The following is a 25,848-nucleotide window of genomic DNA, read 5'->3' on the forward strand; positions in this document are numbered from 1 at the left end:
CTGAAGAAGATAAATCCGATGAAAGAGCCATTATGCTAGTACAACAAATATTTTTTTTTTCAGTTTAATGTCTCAGAAGGCTTATGGTACCAATATTTACCTTACTAGAATGAATAATAGGACTAGATTTTAAAGGAGGATTTTTTCATTTATAAAATTACTAAAATAGTGGTTTCTTTCTTTGTCATCTTACTTTGTCACTCTTTTCAAAGCAAATCATAACTAACCATACCAGTATCTCCTTTCTCTACGTAACACACTTTTCCTGAGATCTGTAGTACTTGGCCAATTTATTCTTCATATAAAGTGGCCATCTGTTACAATGAGCTAGCATCCTTAACTGCTGATGACCTCGAAATAGCAGTTTTTAGAGGGGGGGAGGGAAAAGCCCTTTATTTTGTATTGGCTAATTAAAAAAAAGGACAATTTAAAATTTTTCTTCTTTTTTACAAGCTGGTAGATTTTTTTTTTAATCTCAGATTTTTTTTTTTCTCAGGTTTTGATAATTTATTCTAGTGGTTTTACTGTTGGTGTTTCAGTTTGGATTGATTCCCCTGCTGCTCTTCTCTGTTCTACACCACTTATTGATGGCCATTTGGACTCATGACGATGTATTTACTGGTGGTCTGCTGTAAATGCTGGCAAACCCGTCCTTAATCTCAGGTTTATCTTTGTAGGCTAGTACAATGCTCTGAGTATTTCAGAAGCAGAAATCTTGAATGTATTCGTTATCACGCTTCAATGGCTAACATGTCAGAAATTGTGGCTTTTTTCCCCTCTCATATTGACTGCCATGTTCCCAAAGACCCATCTTTGTGTGAGAGTCTGGATTCACAGGTCTTGAATCATTTTTGCTTTTGCAGTTAGTTATCTGACAGGTATTGTACCTCTGTCATGTCTAGCCAAGGCTTTATCAAAAACTTTTAACTTTTCTCATAATCCAGTTCGCTGCATCATCTTTCCCTCTCTGTTTTGTTTCATTGCTTCCCCAGCTCTCACTTCATGATCTTGGTATTCAGTTTTGAGTCTGTATAATCTGATTTAATCACATTTAACCTTCTGATGTAAACTATAGGAAGACAGATGAAGACTTGAGATAATGGCCTGCTCTTACAGATTTAATTTTGGTGAAGATGGCTGAGATTGCTGAGCTGCAAGAGAAGTATTGTGCTGCTGTGGCCAGGTTGACTCCAGTATCCATGATGCTGACCCACTGTTTCTACACTCTCTTGTAGTCTGCGCTATAGAAGCACTGTGATAAAATGGGCTTTTTCCTGATAATAAAATAAACCCTGGCCCATTTATTACTAGATGATTTTTAAATTATTTTTTTAGCTTATTGAAAATCTGTCCATTCTTCTGAAAAAATACTTTTTTGTCAAGTTCCTGCTTTATTCATTGTGATAAGAAGCATATCATAATTCAGGATCTTAATTTCTAGAGCTTTACCTAATGCTTGCTACCAAAATCCCTGCCCTTCTTCCCCGCCCCCACAATTTCCTTGCAATTGCAGTGATCTGTGGTTTCCCCATTTTCTTCCCATCTTAGTCACTGTTAGTGGTGTTTTCTTTCTCTTCTCCCACAGCAATATCGCAGTGAATTTTATTAACCTAATTGACTTATTTTAATTGTACAAACTATTCTCTCTCATTTGCAAGCACGATGTAATTCCACTGCTCTGCATCTCTGCTCTGCTACTTGCTCCCTTCCACCGTTTGGCTTTATATCTTCTTTTACCATGTTTCCTGTGCTTGAAATAAGCTTTCATGATCCAGCCTGCCAAAGAAGATATTGTCAGGCCCAAAGCATATATTGTATTCTCATACTGGTGCCTCTGTTGAGCTGTCGTGATCTCAAGCATTTCAGATTTCATTGAAAAGAATAAGAAATGTCTCCAGCTGCAGTGATTTTCTAAAAGATTTTGAAAATACGAATCAAGTATAAGACATGCTGGCAGAACATAGAGCAGCCCTGCTTGTGTTGTGTTTCCCAGTGAAAAGGAACTAACTCTGCATAGCATATGGAATGATATCTTAAATATCTGTACAGCCAGCTGGTAGAATTACTTTATTTTCATCTGTCAAATTCATGGTTGTACTTTTATGAGTCAAACTTAACAGAGCATCTGGGCTGATGACTTGCCCATTGTTACATTTTCAGATCTTTTCCAAATCCTCTTCCGTAGCGATAATTTTTCAGGCTGATATCAATGAATAAAATAATTCATATTAGTTTATGAAGAAATTCAGTTAAAAGAGTTAGAAAGTAAAGAGGTCCTGTCCTTAAAAAAAAAAAAATCTGAAGTGACCACGTAAGGCTAAAAAAACCTGAACTGGTGCATAACTTAAACTCAGATATTTTGGTGGGAAGATGGACTAGAACTCAACAGGATTCAGACATGATTTAGGACAGTTCAGCAAAGTTTTGAACAGCAGAGGCAAGTACTTTTTGCAGGCATGAGCAGTGCTTTTTCTACAGAACGTTATTGCATGTTACTTGATGTCTGGCTGAATTAATTATCCTGGTTTTCAACTGCTAAGTCTTTTTTACTTTCTGTTACCAAATTGCAGTCGCCTCTCTCTCATTTTGTTTTATTCAAAGGATAGATGAAAATTTCTCTAGCTTTTGAACTTGAAAATTAATAGTTGTATCTTAAAAACGCGATTCTTTATAAACATAGTACTATACTTGGAGTGTTACAGTTCATATCTGAATAGCTGTCACTTTGTTTCACTTACTGCTGTTCCTTTAGCATGTCTAGCATTGTGGTATCCCTCGGTGCACAAGAGACTTGCCCAGCACTTGTCCCAGGACATTGATGTCTGCTGCCAAGTCTGTATTTTAAAAAATAGCTTTATGGGCAAAGGCATCTCTCTGTTTGAGTGTCCTTTGTAAAACATCGTTCTTGCATTAATTGCCCCTCCACAGCTGGCCTCACAACTGATCTTTAATGGTTACAAGAAGAAATATTGTTGTTGGGACTGAGAAACCGCTTATTTATTTGTGTCCAGATCTGGCACTGACAAATTAAAACAGGACCATCCCTAGTATGAGCTCATCAGTTTGATTTAGTTCAGTTTTGTGAGCTGTTTGGTGATTTTTGTTTGAATGAGGTGACTTTTTCCAGGTATTCTGTAGTAAAAAGTGAAAGTATTTGTTTTCACTGATTAAAACTAATTCACTTAGAATTAGGAAAACATTTTTATGTGAAATGTTTCCACATATGCTTCAATAAATGTAGTACCAGCAATAGATCATTTTGAAACAGGACACCTTTCTGCTGAATTCTCCAGGAATCTTCTATCAGGTGTATGACACGTCCTTAATCTGATGCTCAGGCTTGTCATTTGAATCAATAGTATACTAGATAGGATGTCTTCTGCATGCAAGGCTATTGCTATAGAAGGTATTTGAAAAATAAATTCAGATCTTGTGGCCGGCTACAAACTCCAGGAGCATTAATTTTTCATTTGTCTCCCTTTTTGTCTGTAAACAGTTCGTTAAATTGTTTATTAAAGAGAATTAGATAAATCACACTCAGGTCAAAATGGATATGTATAAACTACATAAGCAAATTCTGTTCTTTCCTGGAAAGCAACAGCCAATAACAGCATTTCATAAAATGCAAAATTAGTTTACCTTACCTATTAAGATTTTCATTTTTGGTCTCTGTGGAGCAGCTTGAAATCCTTTTTTATTACACTTTTTTTTTTGTTAATGAAGAATGAGGAATTAATTAAGAACGCTACCAATTTTTATTAATGAGGAATGATTTCTACTGAAATATTAAGTGGTTTATGTTATGAATATCATCTGTATATGTTGAGCCTTCTGATGAGAACATTTAAACATAAATATATACGTGCATAGGATATGTTTTTTCAATATTCTGTTAGTATGATACAGATTTGGGAAGATTTTAAGAAACACCAAGCTTGAATTCTTACTTTAACTGCCTGTATTCTGAACAAAGAAAAATAAATCCAGTACTTCTGTTACTGCTAGGATGTAGTCTGAGTAGCTTACTAAGGCTTTGGTTTATTTACCACTACTGTAAGTAGATTCTGACTGCATTGTAAATCTCAAACGTCATTGTAGTGTCTATAGAAGCTATAAATATTGCAGTATATAAAAGTAGCCTCAAGTGTATCAATAATTATTTAAAGTAAGGGTAAACCTACCTTTGTTGCAGGTTGTTTTCGTTATGGGTTGTCTGGCTGCTTCTGTAATAGTTCTGGAAATTTCACTGTGGCTGGAGAACTTTTCTCATAAGATAAAATTTGGTATGTAGTCTTGTAATTATTTCACACAGTAGTTTGTTACAGGACTTAAGATATTTGAAATATATTTAAATTGATTAAAACATATGGATTTATTTTCAGATAAAACAGCAGCTAAAATCATCACAAAAAAAATTCTGGGAAGATACGCTCAAAAATGAGTATATATGCAAAGTTTTCGTTTTGCAAGCATCGTTGCTTCCAGGAGTCGGTGAGGACATCACATGCACAAGCCCTTAGAGGGGTGCCATTAAGAAGTACGAGGCAGTAGTGACACAGTACTGGTCAGAGCGATGCTGAGTAGCAATGGCAATTAGTTTGCTTCCAGAATGAAACAGTACTGCACAAAGTCAGGATAAAAAGTGAGGTCTTTGACTGGACTGATGGCTGTCATTCAGACTTGTTTTTCAGGTACAATTCTGTCATGGAAAATACTGTTCTTTGTAATATTTTTATGAAATTTTAAACAGAAATCTGGACGTAGCATATAAACATATCTAGAAGAATGGAAAGTCATATGAAGTCTGTCTAAATGTAGGTTTGTCCTCTTAAAGTATGAGTTTACACATGTAAAAATTTCTGTGTGTAAGCAAGTTACAGAGGATTTTTTTTTTGTCTTGCTAAAATGTTTTTGAGCAACCGTCTTAACTTGTCTTATATTTCTGGAAGAGAGATGGGTATTTTAGGAGGTATGAGGTGTACTGTATGTATAATTAAGCAATAAGAGAGTTGGACATCTGCAAAATATCAGTTATGTGAAGTATACAGATAATTACTAAAAATGAAAGAACGTGATAAATATGGACATAAAACTTTACTAGGATTTGGGGAAAATGTGAATATGTGAAAATGCTATTTTTTAACTGAAATACATACATTCAGGGATATATTTTCTTAGTTTTTTAGCACTACTCTTATTTCAAGACTATTCAACTTAAAACAATTAAGGTGAAGAAAATGAATGTAGTAAATATTTTCTAGCACTTGTATTTTTGGGGAGGAGAGGTCAGTACTTGCTGCCAAATCTTTGAAATCACAATATATTTCTAAATACAGTGTTTTTTTAAAACTTAGTCTTTGATTCTTTATGGAGAGGTGGGCAGCGATCCTGTAACTGTGGATGCTGTGCCTTAGGTTTTCTTGTAAATCCCCAGAGATTGTGTGATGTGGGTGCTTCTGCCTGAATGACTTCAAAAGAACACTACAGGAAAACAAGTTCAGTGACAGTAAAAGAGATCAACTGGAAATGAGAATCCTGATTGCATTTTCATCCTTGAAGTGTTTTTTACACAAAAGCCCCTAATTTCTATAGGTAGGCCATAAATTAAGAGCTGAGAGCACTACACAGAGACAGTGTGTAAAGACCATGGATGAATGAGGTGAAAGGCTGTAAGATACAAACACCTATTTTCCTTCAGTTTATGCTGGGAAACAGTTTTACCTTGGCTTTTACAGCACTGGTCAGTTGTCTTCTCTATTGTATTCTTTGACTGTGTGCCAGCTGATAGTTCTGTCTATTCCTATGGAAACCAAGATATCGAAGCCAATCTTGCAAGAGGCTTTGGGGAGAAGTGCTCTAAGTTCAGACACGGCCTTGCTTTCAGTCAGAACTGGCCTGGAGTCGTACTGATGTGCTGGCTGATGCATCGCCTAAGATGCTTTGCAAGACAGATGAACACGTTCAGCTTGGAAGCTGGTAAATAAGATTTCTATTCAGCTGTCTGAGAGGTTCTCTCCAGCTGAGTGTTTTACTTTCAGTCTCGGATGCTGCTAACAAAGTTGCTGAAAGGGTACTTTGTCAGATTAAACCCAATGTCAAAATCGGTGATGTTTTTGCCATGGTGAAAGGATTAGCAAAGCATCACATATTTAAATCTGCCAGTGGTTTGTTAGAAGACATGGCATCATCCTTGTTGATGCAGGGGTAATAAATAGCTTACAGAATTTTTTTTTTCAGACCTGTAGTTCAGTGGGTGACTGTGTCAAGGATTATGTCTAAAACAATAATCCTAAAGATTTTCTTTTACTTACTTTTATTTTTTAGCTACATTTTTAATCGAGTTAACTGCTTAGTTTTGCTCAAAACTACCTAAACACTTGATTTCAGGTTTTCTTGAGTTAAACTGGTCCAGCTGTGACTGAAGTTGTACCAGAGCTAGAAGAAATACTGGTTTAACTCCCTATGATTAATAAAATTTACTTTATTGTATTTTATCTGTCTGTCAGAGGTGGGTTGTTTCCATTCACTCTGCAGCAGCTTTACTGAAGATGCATATCGAAATCAAGTCTTCTGACTATCGTCTGCCAGCTGACTAGGATGTGCAGAGAACAGTAAGGAGCAGTTTCTCTACTACCTCTGCTGACTTTGTTTATAATGTAGTTAGTGTAGGCTACCACGGTGAGTAGACAGTGTGCAGCAAAAATTAGCGAAGAATTTTTGTCTTCAGTGTCTTAATTCTTGCCCAGTGTACAAGCATATGCCCCAAAGGTTGAGGGGATTTTTTGAAGGGATGAGAATGTCCTTATAACTGTTAAGTTTAATAGGAACGCTGCATTGTATTTGTTCTGTAGTACTTTGCAGTCAGATTGATGGATACGATCACCTTCCTTTAAATCTGCGAAATAATTTGATTTATTTACCCTTTCTTTTGGTGTGGTTTCATTCAACAGTGACAGTATTTTTGTACCTGCTATGTTTTAGTGAAGAATGATTAATCCAACTGTTAAAATTTATGCATAAAATAGAATTTCCTTCCCTATTCATGGTTTACTTACCAAAATCATATTTATTATGGCAGAGATGAAGGAAAAAGACAAGGGAGCTTGTCTGTGATTCTAATTTTGTGTATTCTTGATATAGCATTTGAAATTTAAAATATATTAAAATGCATTAACATTTAAACGTATTCAGAGTTTATATAAAAACTTTGTCATGAGCTTATTTGCTCAAATAAGAATATTCTGTGTGTTGAACTTTTATGGCAATATAGCACATGATAACCAGAGAAACAGTCGTCTATTTGGATGGTGACTTTACTCATTTTAACTAGAAATTGAGGTTCTAATTAGCAGTATTGAGTTTATTTTATTTGTTTCAGGAAATGTTAAAAAAAAATTACTGTTATTCAAGGAGTGTAAGAATGATGCAGTCATATATGGTTAAAGGGTAGCTCTTACAGGGCTTATAGCTGTTGTGACCAAGCAATATTAATTCAGTTTCAGTGTATTAGAAATCAAGAAGATTCACTATTTCATGAATAGATAATTTTTCAAAACACACGTGTTGTTAATTTGCAAATCTAAATAATTCTTATTTGCAATTTAATTAATGTATCTATTTGCTACTAGTGTTTATTTTAATAAGTTTTCTTCTGAAGAAACAGTGTCATATTTCTGGCAGCTGGCTGATAATACAAGCATATCAAAATGCTCCTTTTGATGTATGGATTTCATTGCTTTTGGAACAGTATTCTGTTCTTATATATGTCAAATTAGAAGTATGGTAATCACAGCTTCTGTTTTTCTAAGTGCTTAGTTCTCTGAAACTGGCAGATATTGGTGACAGAAAGTCCTTCATATGCTCCCTGTCATTCTAAGTTGTTTCTGATGTCCTGAGAACATGCTTCTTCTCAAAGGGATACTAATAGATGAAACAACCTCTAAAGAAACCACATGCACAGCCCCTGTTCTTTCTAAAGTTACTAAAATTCTCAGGTTTTGAAAACTTGTAACCAAGTTGATCTGTGTGCTAATGTGGTGCAAGCTGGCTGCTATATTCTGCTTGGGTTTTAAGCTAATATCTAAATGACTTTCACGTTGTTCATGTTCAGTGAGTGAGTGCACAATATAATTTATTATTTGTCATTGTATGGATTTATACTGACTTTACAAACTCACATGTCACTATTAAAATGTATAGACAACTTTGTTTCAGACATGAGCAATGATTAAACCTTGACTTTAACTTTTAAGGAGTCCTGGGTTTAAAAGTTTTAATGTCTAATCTGACTGTTAGAAAATCATAGCAATCTGTTTCACCTTTTTTGTTTTCTTAGAATAAGAACTAGTATATTTGAAGCAGAATGTGCTTCTCTGGAAAAGGAGATCTGTGGCCTGGTGTGCTAAATTTCCATGCACCTTTCCAGTTCTCGTTCTGCCCCAAACTAAAGGAACAGTGTATGTGAGTGAATTATGTAGGTAATAACCTACAATATAATTTGTTTTCCAGCTCTCAAGCTATTTTTATGTATCCAGCTATACTTTCTTAAATATGATTTATGAGTTTAAAAAGGAAAATTAAAACATGAATAATAGTTAAAGACGGTAAAAGTATAACCACTGCCCATACTATGACTGGTGAAGTATTAGAAAAGCAGACCTGTTTTATCTTTGCAATTAATTCAACTGTAATAATTTTGTGGTGTTCTGTTTGTGAGACAGTAAAAGTAACTGAATTATATATTATATTCCTCTGAAGAGGAGTTATTGATCGTTAAATAGGCTCTCTTTGGACAAAAAAATACTGAGAAAATTGTGCTAAAATGTCTTACATAAGTGCTGCTTAGTTAATAATTAATATATTTCAAAAATCAAAATTTAATAAGCTAATAAATTATTAAACTATGGTGGGATGTATAATTGTCAGATCTCCGAAATCCCTACCGTCATGGATGGTGGACTTGCTGCACTGTTACTCCTTCTCCGTTGTCTTCGAACGGGCCGCTTTAAACAGGTTGACCTTCGCACTTCTGCTTTTGTGGGGACTTTTATTTTACAGCTTGCCTGCAGTCTTCTGCGCACTTGCTGACCAGGCTTCGTTACTGCAGTTCGCTCTATCAGGGGCTGTGGTCAGTGGTTAATGCCTGATTTTGATAAATCTCATCTTAACAGTATAGAAACACCAAGGGTCAAGGCACAAAAGAGTTTTAATCAATGATATATTCTTTGGGAATTATAGCAGAATTTGCGGTATTCAATAACATTTTTGAATGCTGGTAAATACTATTTTCAGTAGGGAGAAAAGTAGCTGAGCACAGTAGCCTATTTGACTCTAGTAGCATGCAAGAAATTTAAAATTAGTTTCTAAGGGATAAGTACATAAACATAAATAGAAAATTGGGTAAAATGTGCACCACACTGTCAGCAGTAGGTTCTTCAGCACTAACTGGAGATTTTGCTAGCTGATTTTCTAGAAATAAATTCAATAGATTGCCTTTTTAGGCCTGTACAAAAACATTTACTGTAGTGCTAGGTGTGAAATTGCAAGTTAAATAGGAAATTAGGACGCAAAATGTAAGGGTATAGTGAAGAATTTGATAATAAGCTGAAAAAAAATGCGGTTGAAATATGAACTTAAGATCAGAAAGGTGTATATTAGAGTTCCTCAGCAGTTGCACTTGAATGTAGTATTGGTCAATATTTTTCATGAACAAACTTAGCATCACAAGTAGTACTTTTGCTAAGGATACTTCACAGTGACACGAGATTAGGCATTACTGTCAGTCAAAGACAGGTTTGGAGTGTCTGAGATACCAGAAGTAGCAGAATACTGAAAGTAATTGAAATGGTTGGAAATACGGTAGTCCAAAAAGCAAGTCTGTGTGCGGGGGAAGGGGGGGGGGCGGGGAGCAGAACAATTCATTCGATGTATTGTGAATTTATTATCTGAAAATGAGTGAGAAGGAGGTCAGTGTGCTAACTGATGTATGTACTTAACTGGTGAGAGAAATGCAGGTTTTGGTATAGCTGACAAGCTATTTCCACTACCAACAGGCAAGTATCATTGCCATTCTGTAGGCTGCTTAGTGGGACCTCTTCTGGTACGCTCTGTAACCTCTGCTGGCTGGTGTGCGAACCAAAGGAGTTCAGACTAGCGTGAGTGCAGAGAGCTGGTGATATTTTGGGGGAAACGTAGGGTTTATGCTTTGTTACTGAGGTAAAAAGACCAGTGCTGCTTTAGGTTTTAACACCTGCACTGTACTTTCATGGGTAGAAGGAGTGAAGTGCGTGGGTGTGGATGTCTTAAAAAAAACAAAAAAACAAAACAACAAACCAAAACCAACAAAAAAAGACCCTAAAAAACCCAGTCCAAAACTGAGAGAAATCAGAAAAAAATCAAGAACACTGTAATTCCACTTAAAATAAATCTCTAGGAATCTTCTGAAAAATTAGACATCCTTACTCCCTATGGTGCTGAAGGACTGGATTCAGTAACCTAGAGGGTCAATTTTAACCTTCACGTCTAATTTGTGATTTGTCTGTAAACATTTCTAAGGCTTTCTATTCTGCTGGAAGTATATGCCCTGACTGCATCTTCAGTGCTCATGAGTGTCAGCAATGAAGAGCCCTTAAAAACCCCCTCCTTTGTAAGGTTTGCTTTTAAATTGTTTTGTTCTTTAGGTCTGTCTCTTCCCAGTACTGGGAAAGCAGGTATGTAATTTTGAGTTGGAGCCAAAGGAGCATCTTCACGGTTTAACAGCTTGGTGTTCTTTTTTATGACCCCTGCCGTGTTTACCAGGAGGTTATATAGAGATGCTGGGCTGCCTTTCTCCTAGTTCTCTAGCAACGCTTACAGTCAAATAAATCTTCGCAAGCCTATTGTAGGTATTCTGAAAACCAAGGGTAGTTGTGCTGTAACAGGCAGTAGTCAGCTCATGTGTGTTACGTTATACATTATTACAAGTCAGTCCTTCACATCATGTATAATATTTCACATGGATTAGAATTGTTACGCTTTTTGAAAATGTAGTCTCAGCAATGAATAGGGAAATAAGCAATTTTTCGGCATGTATTGGCCCGTTTTAACCCATTGATGACAAGGTGATGGTAGCCTATCTGTGGATGTGCTTTTGATGCTTGGAGAGGTGTACGTATTCCTCTGACTCTTAGCCTTAAACTTGTACAGATCAGTTTCTCCCTTTATAAAATGGTGTTACATTTATCTGCCTATGTAGTATGTTTTTAAAATCCAAAGATGAAAAGTGCAACTCAGAGGTATATCCACACTACAGGGTAGAAGTGGTTTGTCAGAGCGTAGAAGCCATGGTTCTGTACTGCACAAGTTAACTCACCAAAGAATAGTGAGGTGAGAAGGGAAAGAAGCTTTCATGGAGCTCTAGTGTACATCAGCAGAATGTTCTAGAACCCAAGTGAACTCTTTAAAGCAAGCTTGTATTTCTCTGAAATCCTTCAAAGTTTGCTATGCAAAATACTTAATTGTCATTGATTATTATGTGCCCAGGAGAATTCTATTTGGGATTCTGCAAAATCTTCCTGATTGTTGGTGCGTAGTAAATAGCACTGTGGACTACAGTGAAACTGATACGCTGCCACTCATTTAGGATTTAGATGAAATAATTCCATTTCCCTTTCCCCTTATCCTTCCTATTTCTTCTAGAACCACACCTGCTACAGAAGAGGGATATTGATTGACTGAAGTTTTAGCCACGTAAAGTGGGAGTAATATAAGGAGAAATAATATTAGCAGATTGAGAGGGTTGGTTCCTGTTCTATTAATAAATGTATTTGTGTACTCTCTTGGTGTTATCTGTAGTTTGGAAGAGTATTTGGACTCTTATCTGCTTAATGGCTATCCAGGAGACTATCTATGGTGAAACTTAGTTTCAATATATGCACACTTGATATTAAGATGATAATGACTCCTCCATTTCAGATGGTGTTTTATTTTACATAAAAACAGCCAGTAATCCAGGATTTTACATTTATGTATTTTATGTGATGTTACTTTGAATGTCCCTATTGCTGTTACAGACTTTGACTTTCAGTTCACAGAAGGTAAATTTTACACATTTTACAGGAACTGTACTCAGTTTCGTTTCAATTCTGAATCAGAAAAGCATCAGATTTTAGCCAGCTAAGAGGAGAAGAAAGTAAGATGTTCCTAGTAAGTGTTAATTGCAGTTGTTTTTCTTCTTTCATCTCCTGGTAGCTGAGTGGTGATCCCAACTGCCACTGCTGGCATTGCCAGGCTGCTGCCAGATGCAGCAGAGCACCGTACGTGACCTCTCGGTTGGCAAGTGTGAGGAGAGAATAACCTGTTACCTGTTAAGGAGGTTAACACTGGTGTATACTAAGAAGTTTCTGGAAGAATTTTGCTTACATGAAGAATAAAACCTTTCACAAGAAACAGGATTAACTGCAGCAATTTGTTGTTAGCTCTGTGTTAGTCATAAGATTCAGGCTTTAACAATATGCCTTGGAATGTATTAAATTATCTACAGGTATTGAAAAGGTAAATTAAAGAAATCCATTAACAACTCCAAATCTTTCTTATACTGCTAGATATCATGTGGGGAACAAAAAAATCTGCCAAATCCTCCTTTTCATTCTGGTTACTGGAATATTTGCACAGCTGTATTTTTATGATAGTGTTTTCTGTGTTAGGTTGGTTTGGTCTATTATGCTACCTATTACCAGCGAGCCAGCTAGTAGAGGAGGGTAATGCTATCTGAACCTTCCCAGCAGTAATACAAAAATACGATTGCTCTAAATGTTGCAGTACTATTGAACTGGTTCGGACAATGGACCAGTAGGAACCTGTGTCTGCCTGTTTGTATGGTGTAAAGCTGAAACCTGGCCCAGAAGGTCTTTAGATGTTTGAGCGGCTTCACAGTGATGCTGGAATCCCTCTTTGTCCATATACCTTTATGCCCGCATAACGTTCAGTCACATACTGCATCTGCTGTTCTCCATAAGTTTTCTAGGGAAGAAGAGGACTGCTGCTGATCCAAGGAAAGGGGAAAAAAAATGTTCTTTCCCAAATCTTCCCTCTGCTGAGTGAAGGTACCAGGGGCCGAGTTCTGAGGAAGTCTTTGAAGCAGAGGCACAGGGCGACTTGGAGCAAGACTCTGCCAGGCTGTGTAGGGTGGCATGATGTGAGGTGTGAGGCTAATGTTTTTAGTGCATTAGTAATGCAACCATCAGTAATTTCAGTATCGGTCTATGATTGATAACAACACTGTCATCAGTAGAGAGCTCATTTTTTCTTTAGTCTTTTACTTAGGTGACCATATGGGCTGGATTGACCTTGGCTGGCTGCCAGATGCCCACCCAGCTGCTCTCTCACTCCCCCTCCTCAACAGACCAGGGAGAGAAAATACGTTGAAAAAGCTGCTTAAGATGGATAAAGAAATAAACGCATTGTCTTGTAGGCCTGGAAAAGTAGGTAGAAAAGAGTTTACTGGCAGTTTTCTACTGGAACCTGTTTCTGGCAGTAGAGTCATATTGAAAATACTAGACAGTTTTTTTTTCTGGGTGAATTTGCAGTTTTGGGGATGAATTTTTCAGTTTCAGGGATATTCTGAATTCTGGCAGATTCATTGATTCCAACTACCATGTTTCTTCCATCACTCTTTTCAGTGTTGAAACACTCAGGAAAGGAAAGTTTTTCTGACTGCTTAGCAGTTAAGCCTAGGGTCCAGAACTTTCTTCAAAGTCATTACTTGGTGGCAGAGCAATGATTGCTTATTGAACTATCTGTCTACCAAAAAATGTGTTATACTCCATTGCAGTTGCTGTATGTGGCTGAAATTTTGAAATAACAGAAGTATTTCTTCCGTTTATGCTGAAGCTAGTTGTCAACTGTTCTCTGAATCTATGCTGTAGTTTGCATACAGAGTTGAGTCTTTTAGCTAAAAATAATTTTGATAGAATATAAAGGAATTTTAAGAATCAGTATTGGAATAGTAAATTTTGGCTACCATTAACTGAGTTTTCTGTACCAGTACTTAATCCTATTTGCTCATAATATGTTCACAGTATAACAGAATAATTTTAGAGACACTGCGGGCTGGTTTTGGCTCGCATAGAGTTAATTTTCCTCCCAGTAGCTGCTGTGTTTTGGATCTAGTACCAGACGAATACCAGTGTTGATAACACTGATGTTTTCAGTTGTTGCTATGAAATCAAGGACTTTTTCCAGTTTCTCATATTTAGCGAAAGAGCAGGTGTGCAGGAGCTGGGAGGGAGCACAGCCAGAGAGATAGCCAAGCTGGCCAATGGAAATATTCCATACCATAGACGTCGTGGTCAGTTTATAAATGGGGTTGTCAGGGGGGCAGGAAGATCTCTGCACTTCTCTTTTCCGTGAGTTTGAATCCTCTCTTGTCCGGGAGTTTAAACTTGGTGGGGGGGGTGGAAATTTGGGATTTTGGGGTTCTGCGATTGCTGCTCGAGGAATGGCTGCGAATCGATCATCGGTGGTGAGAAAATTTGTATTGTATATAGTTTGGTTTGCATATTCATTATTACAATTGTTATTATCATTAGTAGTATTAGTATTTATTTTGTTGCCTTATTAAACTGCCTTTAGCTCAACCCACGAGTTTTGCCTTATGTCCATTTTCTCCACCTCATCCCCCTGGGGAGGAAAAAGAGGGGTGAGCAAGCGGCTGTCTGGTGTTGAGTTGCCAGCTGCCAGGTTAAACTGCAACACACTATCAATGTTAAGAGACCATGGGCTGACCAAAGCACTTCATGCTGTCCAGGAATCTTTAGGCCAATCCAGTACATTTTCTATGAGTGAAAACTAGCAAGCTTAAAGACTTGTTATACACAAGAATTTTATAAAAATGAAGGAATTTGGCTAGTAACTGCTTTTCAAATTATGCATACTTTTTTCCTCTTCCACCTAGTAAGACCTAAGTTAAATCTGCCTTCAAGACATGTTGATACATTGCATATTTACAAACTTCAGCAGTAGTCAATTGAAGGTGGTGAATTTTTCCTTTGTCATGAATAGGGATGGTATTGTTTTCTAACAAGTGAATGGAACACAGCGACATTCATGGTATTACTAAAGAAAAGAAGAGTAGTCACAAGTAAGAGCATGAATAAGATCATTACAAATAAGTAATGTAAGTACAGATGTTTTCTGTGGTGGTGTTTTAAAAAAGATCTTGAATCCTTTGGAAGAAACAGAATATTTTGTGTTTCAGAATGAGGGGATTTATTACAGATTCATTTCCTAAGGAGAAGGATTTGTTGGTGGCCAAGCATGCAACAGAATAATATCGTAGTAACGGGTGGAAAAATGTGTAACAGCAAAAATACAGTATAGGGAAAGAAACTCTAATAATAAAAATGTATGTTTCCTTAGTTTTATCTATTATTTTAACTTTGACTCTTCTTTTCAGCTGAATTCATTCAGAAAGCACAATATACTTGTAAATATTCCAAGAAGTCTCCATCAACAAGAGAAAATCTTTTTTTTCTTTCGTGTGTATGCATTGAGCAGGAAATACTGAAAACAAACCAAATACGTTATCTTCTGTGATGGAGAAAAGCAGCTATATTTCTTCCAAGACTGATACTCTCTCAAATTATTTAATGTTGTCTTCCCTCCGTCTCATTCCCAACCACATCATGATACACTGTGATTTTTTGCTAGTTTTTTTCTTTTTTGATGAGTTTTGCAAATTCTTCTTCTTATATTTACCTGTAAAATATAATGGCAATAATAAGCAGTTTTCTCATCCCTAACTCATTCACAGATTTCTCATGAATTCATTTTGAGTGTGTTCTGTGTGGGTTAGTAGCTGTGCAGACGTTACGCTGTTCTGCCTCTGTACTTCAGTGTATGTCTTGATGTCGATCTGTGTATTAAAAGGACAAAATCCTAAGATTATGCTTCCCCTGATACCCAGCAGAAGAAAGAGAATTAGGCGCTCACTGTGAATGCTGTTGAAGAGTACAATAGCCATGCTGTCTCTGGCAAGAGAAGTTTGCATTTTCAGGCAGGTTTGTGGTGAGGTTTTTTGCAGACTTCTCTTGCAGGAGTCCACTGAGGTGCAAGGACCGATGACAAACTGTAGAAGCAGGAAAAGGTTATCTTGTCTGAGCTCATTCATGATTTGCTTCCCTTGGTTTGTATTTTAAAACAAAACAGTGTAGCGGGGAAAAAAAATCACATTAATTTAGGCATACTTGATGAAATCCATTCTGCCCACATAAAGCTCAACTCTTCTGTTTTTATTAGACAAAGAGCAGAACAGTAACATATGTAAAATCTGCCCTTCCAATGTTTATGGCTGCTATGGAAAAGGAAACTAGAATATTTTTCTGCCCTGGCACTGGGTACTGTGGGGGCCTCCGGAATCCTTTGGCCCATCTCCACCCTACCGTTCTGCTGACAAAGTGATTCACAATTGTGAGTCTTGTGACATACAGAAGTGCCCCCATTCATCAGCACTGCTTGCACTTGTCTGCATGGCCACCTTTTTTTCATTGTTTTTCCAAAGACAGTCTAAAGGGACTAAGTTAACCTACAGGATTTATAAAGGAATTGTAGCAGGCTGAAATGTGTTAATTTGCAAGTAGTTCTATAAGCAGAAGAATCCAAAGACATGACTTGTATTGATTTGAGTGTCATCTTTCCTGTGTATGTTGTCTAGTAAAGCTTCATCAAATGCTGCGGCTTTTCCCTGAGTGGGGGGAATTAGTACAATTTCTCTTCTGAGCTTTCTATTTTCATTATATTTATGGGTAATTGATGCTTTTACTTAAACTGTCACTATGTGAAATTGGCAAAAAGTGATATTTTGGGGAGCAAAATTGGGAGAAAGCACACTACTTTCTCTTTAGGAAAGATTAGAAGTTGAGCAGGGAAAGAATAGGGATGTTTAAAACATGATCACACGAGCTAGATCCAGATGTTTTGCTTTAATGAGTTATTGCTCCAGCTGTTACTGGTCCTTAACTGAAACTTAACTGCTGAAGGTGGTATGAAAAACCTGGTGGACTTTGTATTGAAGTGAAGTAGAAGCACCAAAATATCGTATGTAGCATCTCTGTTATATGGAAAATAACCTCCAAGTAAGGAGCAGTAGCAAGTCAAGGCTGGCTGTACATTAAATCACTACAGCTTCTTGATGATTGCCTGATTATATCTTTGGTTTTTCAGTGGCTTTTTCAGTGTTCTGAGAAATAAACCCAGATTGTTTTCTTTGGGGTCCACCCTCAGTTATTAGTCACAGAAGCATTTCTACATTATTTCTTTTGAAAACCTAGAAAGTCCAGAGTGTTAAGAATTTTAAATGTGTCACGAAGCTAGCTGTCCCATCCATTTATCATGCATACAGTAGATCAAAACCTCATATACAGTTCCCAATTTAAAAATGTAAGAAACAAGCACTTTTCCATGTATCTGTTACTCATTCAGATGAGTACATTTTATCTCTCAGCATCATTCCCTGTTATTTTTCTTACTTTAGTTTTGAAAATTGTAATCTTTCTTCATGTTTAGTTTTATTCCTCATCTGATAACTGTCTACCTTGCTGAAACCAGCAGGTAATGGTCTTATTTCAGTTTTTACATGATGTTTATTGAGGTTAAACTGTCAGGAAACTCTGACAATGTTGCAGAATTTTCAGTATTACTGAACCCTGTCCTACAGACTCCGCTAATGGACGATGTGTATCTAATACCGAGTAGCAAAACAGATTTCAAAACAAGAGTTAATGGTTTTTAACAAAAATACTTCATTAGAGGTTTCCAAAGCTCAGAGCTGTTTTGATTGGGCTTTTTGGCACTGTAATACAATAGTAAATATATGTAAACAGTATCATCATTTGGTTTGATAAACTGGAATAAATTTCTGATATTTTTCCTTACTCAGGGAAATTACCGCTTCATGAAACTTTTGCTGGCTCGTAGAGGGAACTGGATGCAGAAGGACTTGGAGGATATGACACCATTACATTTAACTACACGTCACAAAAGTCCAAAATGTTTAGCTTTGTTGCTAAAACATATGGCACCTGGAGAAGTGGATACCCAGGACAGAAACAAGGTAAATATACTGCTTATTTTAAGACAACACTTGTAGCAGCTTTAGAAATTGGTGTCACATCAAACCATTGTATGTAAAAAATTATTTCAGTCATAACAAACTTTTTCTGTGTTTTCAAAATAGTGGCTAATGGTATAATGACCACCTTTAGAAACATTAATATTTTCCTGACATAATAATGTAGAAGTTCATTGCACTGAGTTAACTGACATTCTTATTGACAGTACATACAATAATAGAGGATTCAAAACCCATTGGTTTTAAAGATCTAAGTCATTGGGATCCTTGTTAGAATCTGAATAGCATCTGCTTGTCTTGCTCTTCTTCCTTGGAAAAACCCTATGTTTAGAATCGTTTAATGATAAGACTTACTAGAAAACTTTGTGCAAAAGACCTTCAAAGTATTTGTCAATATCAAAGGTGAGTTTTAGATGAAAAAAAAAAAGGAAATTCCTTTGGTGCTGAGCTGAATGCAGGTTTGCTGTTGGCAGACATCCTTCCTAACATGGGGTGATTGATTTTGTCCTGCACTGGGGCCACTAAAATGGTGGTGATAATGACACAGTTGTCCGTAGGTGTTACCTTTTAGAAATGTGCTGTGGGTTAGCTTTGGCCAGCAGCCAAGTGCCCACCCAACCACTCTCTCGCTCCTTCTCTTCAATGGGACAGATGGAGAAAATAGGTTGACAAAGCTCATGCATTGAGATAAAGACACCACTTACTGTGATGGGCAAAACAGACTCCACTTAAAGAAAATGAACTTAATTTTTTGTCAGTTAAAATAGTTCTGGATAGTGAGAAACAGAGACAAACATTGGAACACCACCTTCAAACCACCACCCTCTGTTTTTTCCTGGCTCAGCTTTACTCCCTCACTTCTACTCCCTCACTTCCACTCCTTCACTTCTGTGCACAAGGATGATCCAAGGGTAAATGTATTCATAGACTAAAATCTATCTAGTCGACTGTCCTTTTTTCTGTATCTCTGTAATTAAAAATGGACAATTTTTAGAGTCCTGTAGTCATACAGGACTTTTTGGCCTGGGATAGAATGTGATGGCGTTGGTCAAGAAGATTTTCTAACAGAGACAATAAAAAAGTGTCAAGCTGTTGATTTATTATTATTGTCATTATTATTATTTATGGACCAATTGGCAGTAGAAGGTCTGCTATCAGTGCACATGCACGGTTGCTTCCATGAGTGCATCACTTAGTGAGAAGGATGTGATGATGAAGTTCATTGACATTCTGGCATGAGACTTTCATTTGAAGCAGAGCAGCAGTTAGTCACTTTGATGTTTGTTTTGTGAAACTGCAGACTTCCTTGGGAGAAAATGTAACCTTAATATCTTCATAGCTTTACATTAGTACTTTCTTTGAATAAAGTCCTTCAGACTAATTTTCTGCATCTGTAGTGACAACAGTTGCTTGAAAGGCCAGGAAATCTCCAGGTGACTTTCCAGGTATATCATATAGTGCATATATTGTCCTGAGTTGTCTGATATCCCTTTGCAAAGTCAAGTCATGCTCTGCCACATCAACAAAATTACAAGCCTGCTTCAGAAGCACCCTGACTTCTGAGACCCTCAGGAAATAATCTACTGATGTTTGTTAAAAAGGAGTACCATTAAAATGGCCAGCCAGAAGAGAGGACAGATCTTAGAAGGGAAGTGGTACAGTTCTTAAACAACTGATTTATTATTTCTTTCATACAGAGACGACTGCCAGTCCACAGTAATAGCACACTAACCAATTTTAAAAGAAGGAATAGATATTTAGCATATAGTAACTGTGTTTTTTTGAGGCACTCAGATTAGTGTGGTTCTTAAATTTGAGTGCTTAGCCATGCTTGATTTAAAACTGATGTGAAATGGTTGCTTCCATTAGCATTAATAGAAAGGTATGAGGAGGTGTAGGACTTTCACGCAGTCCTGACAGATATTCTAGGTAGAGGATTTCTTGTGTTTCCACACAGGTTTTTAACAAAACAGATGCATCCCTCTTGTTGGAATGCTTGATGCATGTTCTGTTTGGGAGACGATCACATTGCCTTTAGCAGACAGATTTCTAGTTATTATTGCAGACCTGTTAATCTGGAAATATCTGGTTTAAATTTCATGTGATTGAGCAGTTTGTGTATCCTGAAATCTGAAAGAGACTTCTTTCAAAGAATCCAGAGATATGAATGTTCTCTAAGCCAAATTTTTCCCCCAAGGATATAGTAACAAAAAGTGAGACACTGTGAATGTAGATAGCAAAAGGAAGGGCAAAAAACAATTATGTAACTACCATTGCCAAGGTAGGCATGGTATCGAATACAAGAAGAACTGCTCCTGATGGTGGAGGCTTTTTAAGCACGGAATAGGAAGGTCTCCTTCCTACAATTTGTAGGTGAGCTTGGAACTGATGCAGAAACTCTCCCCACCGGCACTAATCTACCACTGATTCAAATGTGAGTGCCCTGATCAAGTGTACTTGGATCAGCTGGTAACCAACATACCAGCTTGGCAAGGCTGATCTTAGTAGAAATCATTGTTCCATGTCTCATGTAGTGGGTTTTCATTCTGCCACAAGAGGACATAGTAAGAGAAGGAGACTGGACTTTTAGTGGTGTTACTGCTTAAACTTTGAAATCCTTGCCTGAGTTTATCATCTAGGAAGCACGATAAGACAGCTGCAAGCCCAGTTTCCAACAAATGAATCTGCTGTCCCCTCTGGACAATGGAGTTGAACCAGCCTATGCCCTAGCAATCAGCTGTTTGCCTTCCAGGACATTCTAACATGTATCACGGAAACCCTGGCTATAATTACAGCAGTCATTCTGGAGAGGTCATGCTGACTTCCTGACCATGTTAATTAATTAACGAAGATATATAGAAACCAGCCAAAACCTTGTAGGAACCTTGCCTGCTGTTTAACGTATTTCCAAGGCAGTATTAAAGCATTGCCGTATTTCCCACACAACGTAGAACACTTTTATTCCAGTTTGTGTCGTGAGTAGTCACAGTAGCAAAGATGGAATTCAGGTTGATGAAAGGCAGTCTCAGGGACAGAGTCAAACAAGTTTGACCCTGTTGGGCACATAGCTTATTCATTTCCCTTACGGCAACTATGCACATCAAAATTGTCAGATCTAATTCCTGAACATGAGAGAGAACAACTGTCTTTCACATCTACTTCCATGTAGGCAATTGACTGAAAAACAGGTTGTAGGTGAGAGAAGCCGGTAAACCAAGACTGCATTGGCCTCCTGGTAATCAAAAGTTTTTGCTTTCATTGCAGCTGTCAGTTTCTAGGGAATACTGGTCAGCTCCACTTAAAGACATAACATTTGTTAGCTTCTTACAAATTTCTACTGCTAGAAGTTTTTTCAGTTCAAATTCCAGCAGGCTTTGATGGTTTGAACGTGCTTTGTGGTGCTAGGCTGTGTGTCGTATGTGGTGTCAGTTATCAGACCTTCCTTTGCAGCCCCTGCAGTTATGTCTTACAATGAGCTCTTTTTCAGTGAACTACCAAGTAGACAAAAAGGTTGTGCTATCGTATTGTTACCATGGTACTAAACTAACAGCTTAAAGCAACAAACAAAAAATAGGCTCCTTTTTGCCTTCCTCCTTTACAGAGACTTCAAGGATACAATACTGAACTCATGCATTCTGTCTCACTGTTCAAGGATGTTAATCCAGGGTATCGTAGGCTTATACACAAACATCCCGCAGCAGTTATTTGTCTCCATTTTCAAATCAAAGTGCCATGTAATATTTTGCAGGGGTAGGGGGCAAGAGAGATGGCAAAGAAAATGCATTCTGTATCTTAAAACCCTCTGCTCCTTGGCAGTTGGGAGAGATGTGTCTGATAAATAAAATACTTGCTAATATACCAATGTTTTGCTGTTTAAAAAAACCTCACACATTGGTTTGCTTATGTAATTATGAACACTGATAACGCCTATAAAAACCCTCTGGCAGTCAGGAATTGGCAACTGGAGCATGGGTTGCCTTTTGATGTTTTATTGCACTGCCATGGGTCGGTGGACATTAGATTCAGTAATATTCAATCTCAGAATTCTGAGTGGTCCAGAACAGTGCAGAAAGTAAAGATGGATCCAAGTTCAGTGTCAGTATTCAGTGCCATCTTCTAGGGAAGAGTAAGCTTGTCATATGCTTCTCTATCAGTTTGTGTTATTCCAAGAGATTACCAAATTAAAGGGGACCAAACTAATTACTGTAATTGTTCTACAGTGCAGCTCTGGTACTGGGGCCTGCTTCAGATGATCATTCTAACTTGCACATGATTGCTTAATACCAAGCTCAGATATTTTCCCCGTGCCTGAAATTGCTGCATCTGATGCCATTGCCCTGTTGGCTGGCTAAGTCTCGTGGACAATATTCTCCTGCCATAGTCCAAGAAATCCTTATATGAAGCAATTAATGTTCTACCAGAAATACTTATATTCCAAGCATAAGGGCTTCTCAGTGTGGGTCTCCTGTAAGATAGTGGTGAGGCACTGGCACAGGTTCCCCAGAGAGGTGGTAGATGCCCCATCCCTGGAAATATTCAAGGTCAGGTTGGATGGGGCTCTGAGCAACCTGATCTAGTTGAAGATGTCCCTGCTCATGGCAGGGTCTTTGGACTAGAAGACCTTTAAAGGTCCCTTGCAACCCAAACTATTCTGTGATTCTATGATGTAGCTTAGACCTAATTCAGACTGCAATAGCAAATATGTGTGAGTTACTCTTACTTAGGTAGGTGAGCTACTCTTACTTAGGTAGATGGGCCTTTGGTTCAGTTTTGTTTAAAACCTGTTTTCCAGTGATTTTGAGTTGTCACCCACCCTAGGTACATGTGCTCCATTTTCTTTCAGTCCTCTTTACTGAAGTGTAACAAAAGATTGCTCATTTACCCGTTGTTTAAAGCTGGTTTTACCTATGGTCCCTCCCCTCTGCTCAGCACTGGTGACACCACAGATGGAATGCTGTGTCTACTTCCGGGTTCTCCAGTACAGTAAGAAGGGCATAGACGTACTGGAGCAAGTCCAGTGGAGAGCCACAAAGATGATTGACACTTGGAGCGTCTGACATCAAGGAGAGTCTGAGAGACCTGCAGATGTTTAGCCTGAAGATGAGAGGGTTCAGGGGTGATTATACTGATGGGAGGCAGTAAAGAAGATGGAGCCAGACTCTTCTGAGTGGTCTCCAGTGAACAAGGCAAGAGGCAATGGGAACAAGCTGAAATATAATAAATCTGTTTAAACCTGAGAAAATATTTTTTTACTGTGAGGGAGATAAAACACTAGAACAAATTATCCAGAGAGGTTGTGAGGTTTCTATCTGTGGCGATAACTGAAAATCTGACTGGACAGAGTCCTGATCGACCTGTTCTAGTTGATCCTGCTTTGATCAGAGGAGTTGGACTAGGTGATCTCTTTCATTCTGTGAAAATACAGTTAAATCATATTTCAGGTTCTAACCAACTTTAATTTTCATCTTACATTGTTTTTTTCAATGTGTTTGTGAAACTTTTGAATACTGTGTTCCAGCAAACTGCATTGCATTGGAGTGCCTACTACAATAACCCAGAGCATGTGAAACTTCTCATAAAACATGATTCAAATATTGGAATCCCTGATATTGAAGGAAAAATCCCACTTCACTGGGCAGCTAACAACAAGGACCCTAGTGCAATTCACACAGTGAAATGTATTCTGGTAAGAAAGTCTATGTATATAAAACACTTTCTGTATTTATTACTTCACTCTGATAGAAATATTTTTAGTTCCTTGAAATTTTTCATTTTAGTCCACTGGCTCTTTGAAATAATTTGCTTTTCCTAATATCCAGAATTTTGTAAGAAATAATGTTAAATGTTTTTGCTCTCTTGAAAGGGGTTTCTTCTGAGTTTGGTGGGTGAATATTTTTGCTCTAACTCATGGGCTATATGTATGCTATTAATTAGTTTGATGTGTGTAACTATTCATTTGGGGCAGAAGGAGGGAGGAAGGGGCTGCAAGTTCTCTTAGTTAAAATGACCAGTCATAATTCTCATCTCAGTTGCATCTTGCACACTGATTTCTTTGCTGTGTGTCTTGTCTTCATTATTTGAAAGCTTATTTCTAGTGAACTGTACTGAAAAGTCTAATTTAATTTGTTCTTTCAAGTCAGAATTCTGGGTAATATTTGGTCAATGATCAGTCAGCCCATGATCAGTTTACTGAGAGACTTTCCAAATATTTTTCTGTACAGATTTAATAACTTTTCCTTCATGGCATATTTTCTTTTTCTGCGGTATTTCAGTTTCATTTTCTACACTGACAGTTATAAAGAATACAATGAAATCATATGTTCAGCTTGGTTTTTACCTTGATTTTTATTCTGTGAAAATCTCTAAATTTCACTAACGTGGGAAGATACAGAAGTCTCAGCTGAATTTTTCTCTCATGTTACAACAATCTCTCTGTCTTTGTCTACAGTGACTTCTACATCTGTTTGCCTGATAAGGTTGCAAGTTGAGAACTTATGTGCGGCATATGAAAATTTGCTTTGCTTTTCTCCAAATCACATTGATAGTCTTAAAGTTACTGATACTTTTTTTTACTGTAAAAGTAGGCTTTGAGGAGTTACCAGTGTTAAATTAATGTGGCTTTACTTCTGTATTACTTCTGTTTATTCAAGATATTTATAAATTGGACTGAGTTGTGACATAATTTGTCACAAGCAAAATTTCCTTACAAAGTTTTGGCTTGTATATACCACCTACTTTTCTGCCACATATAGAGAAATAAATTTGCTGATAAGTAGGTAAGGATTGCTGTACTCAAATACAGACTTTTTCAAACATTAGATATTCAAGGTAGATGTTTTTAAAAGTTGTGGTGGGCCTGGCGCCAGCCAACAGCCGAACACCTGCACAGCCACTTGTTCATTCCCCTCTTCCGAGACTGGGAGAAAACAGAAGGAAGGCAAGAAGACTCATGGATGAAGATAATGACAGTTTTGCATGGAAAGCAAAAGCTGTGTGCAAAAAAGGGAATTTATTCACTACTTCCCATCAGCAAGCAGATGTTAACAGCTCCCAGGAAAGTGGAAGAAGATCTTCAGCACACTTAATTGTTGCTTGGGAAGACAAACGGTGTAGCCATAAGCATCCCCTCTGCCTTCTCCTTTCCCTGAGTTTTTTTTTCGCTGAGCATGATGTTACATGGTATGGAATATTGCTTGGGTCAGTTCAGGTCAGCTGTCCCAGCTCTGTCCCCTCCCAATCTCTTGCCCACCCCCAGCCCACTCACTGGGGGAAGCAGGACAGGGCAGGGCATGAAAAAGAGAAATCCCTGATGCCGTGCAGCACTATTCAGTAATAGCCAAAGCACTGTTGAGTTATCAACAGTTTAAATCACAAATCACCATAACTGCTGCTGTGAGGAAAATTAACTCCATCCCAGCCAGATGCACTACAAAAGGTCAAAAACACCTCTCTTTACTGAAGATGTTCTCAAAGATTCTCTTTAGGTAATACAGAGTCATGATCATGTCCAGGTTTTTTTGATTCTTTTTTTTTTTAACTCTGACAGTTAAAAGAGTGTCTTCTTGATTCCATCTAGGCTTTTTCATGCATCATCTAAATAGCTTATATTCCAAATAGTTATACTGATATATGCTTATTGATGGTGTAAGATAATAACTAGTTTAAATGAAAAAGTAATACAGCTTACAGAATATGCTGTAAAAGTTGATACAGAAACATTGTTACTAGGTAATCAGTCTGTT

General features: G+C 37.5%; 1 protein-coding gene across 7 annotated transcripts in view; it reads left to right on the forward strand.

The window, feature by feature from the left end:
* The window catches only part of INVS (inversin), a 108,569-nt gene that overhangs the window by 33,770 nt on the left and 48,951 nt on the right, over positions 1 to 25,848 (forward strand). For 4 of the 7 annotated variants that reach the window (XM_075416620.1, XM_075416621.1, XM_075416623.1 and 1 more), the window contains 2 exons: positions 17,915 to 18,088; positions 23,625 to 23,792. In XM_075416620.1, the coding sequence (XP_075272735.1) occupies positions 17,915 to 18,088; positions 23,625 to 23,792 (342 nt within the window). Of the gene's footprint in view, positions 1 to 4,260; positions 4,284 to 17,914; positions 18,089 to 23,624; positions 23,793 to 25,848 lie in introns of those variants that run through there. The other 3 variants (XM_075416624.1, XM_075416626.1, XM_075416625.1) reach the window with 3 other exon arrangements.

Source organism: Opisthocomus hoazin, chromosome 3 (genome assembly GCF_030867145.1).
Source record: "Opisthocomus hoazin isolate bOpiHoa1 chromosome 3, bOpiHoa1.hap1, whole genome shotgun sequence".
In the NCBI taxonomy this organism is placed as follows: domain Eukaryota; kingdom Metazoa; phylum Chordata; class Aves; order Opisthocomiformes; family Opisthocomidae; genus Opisthocomus; species Opisthocomus hoazin.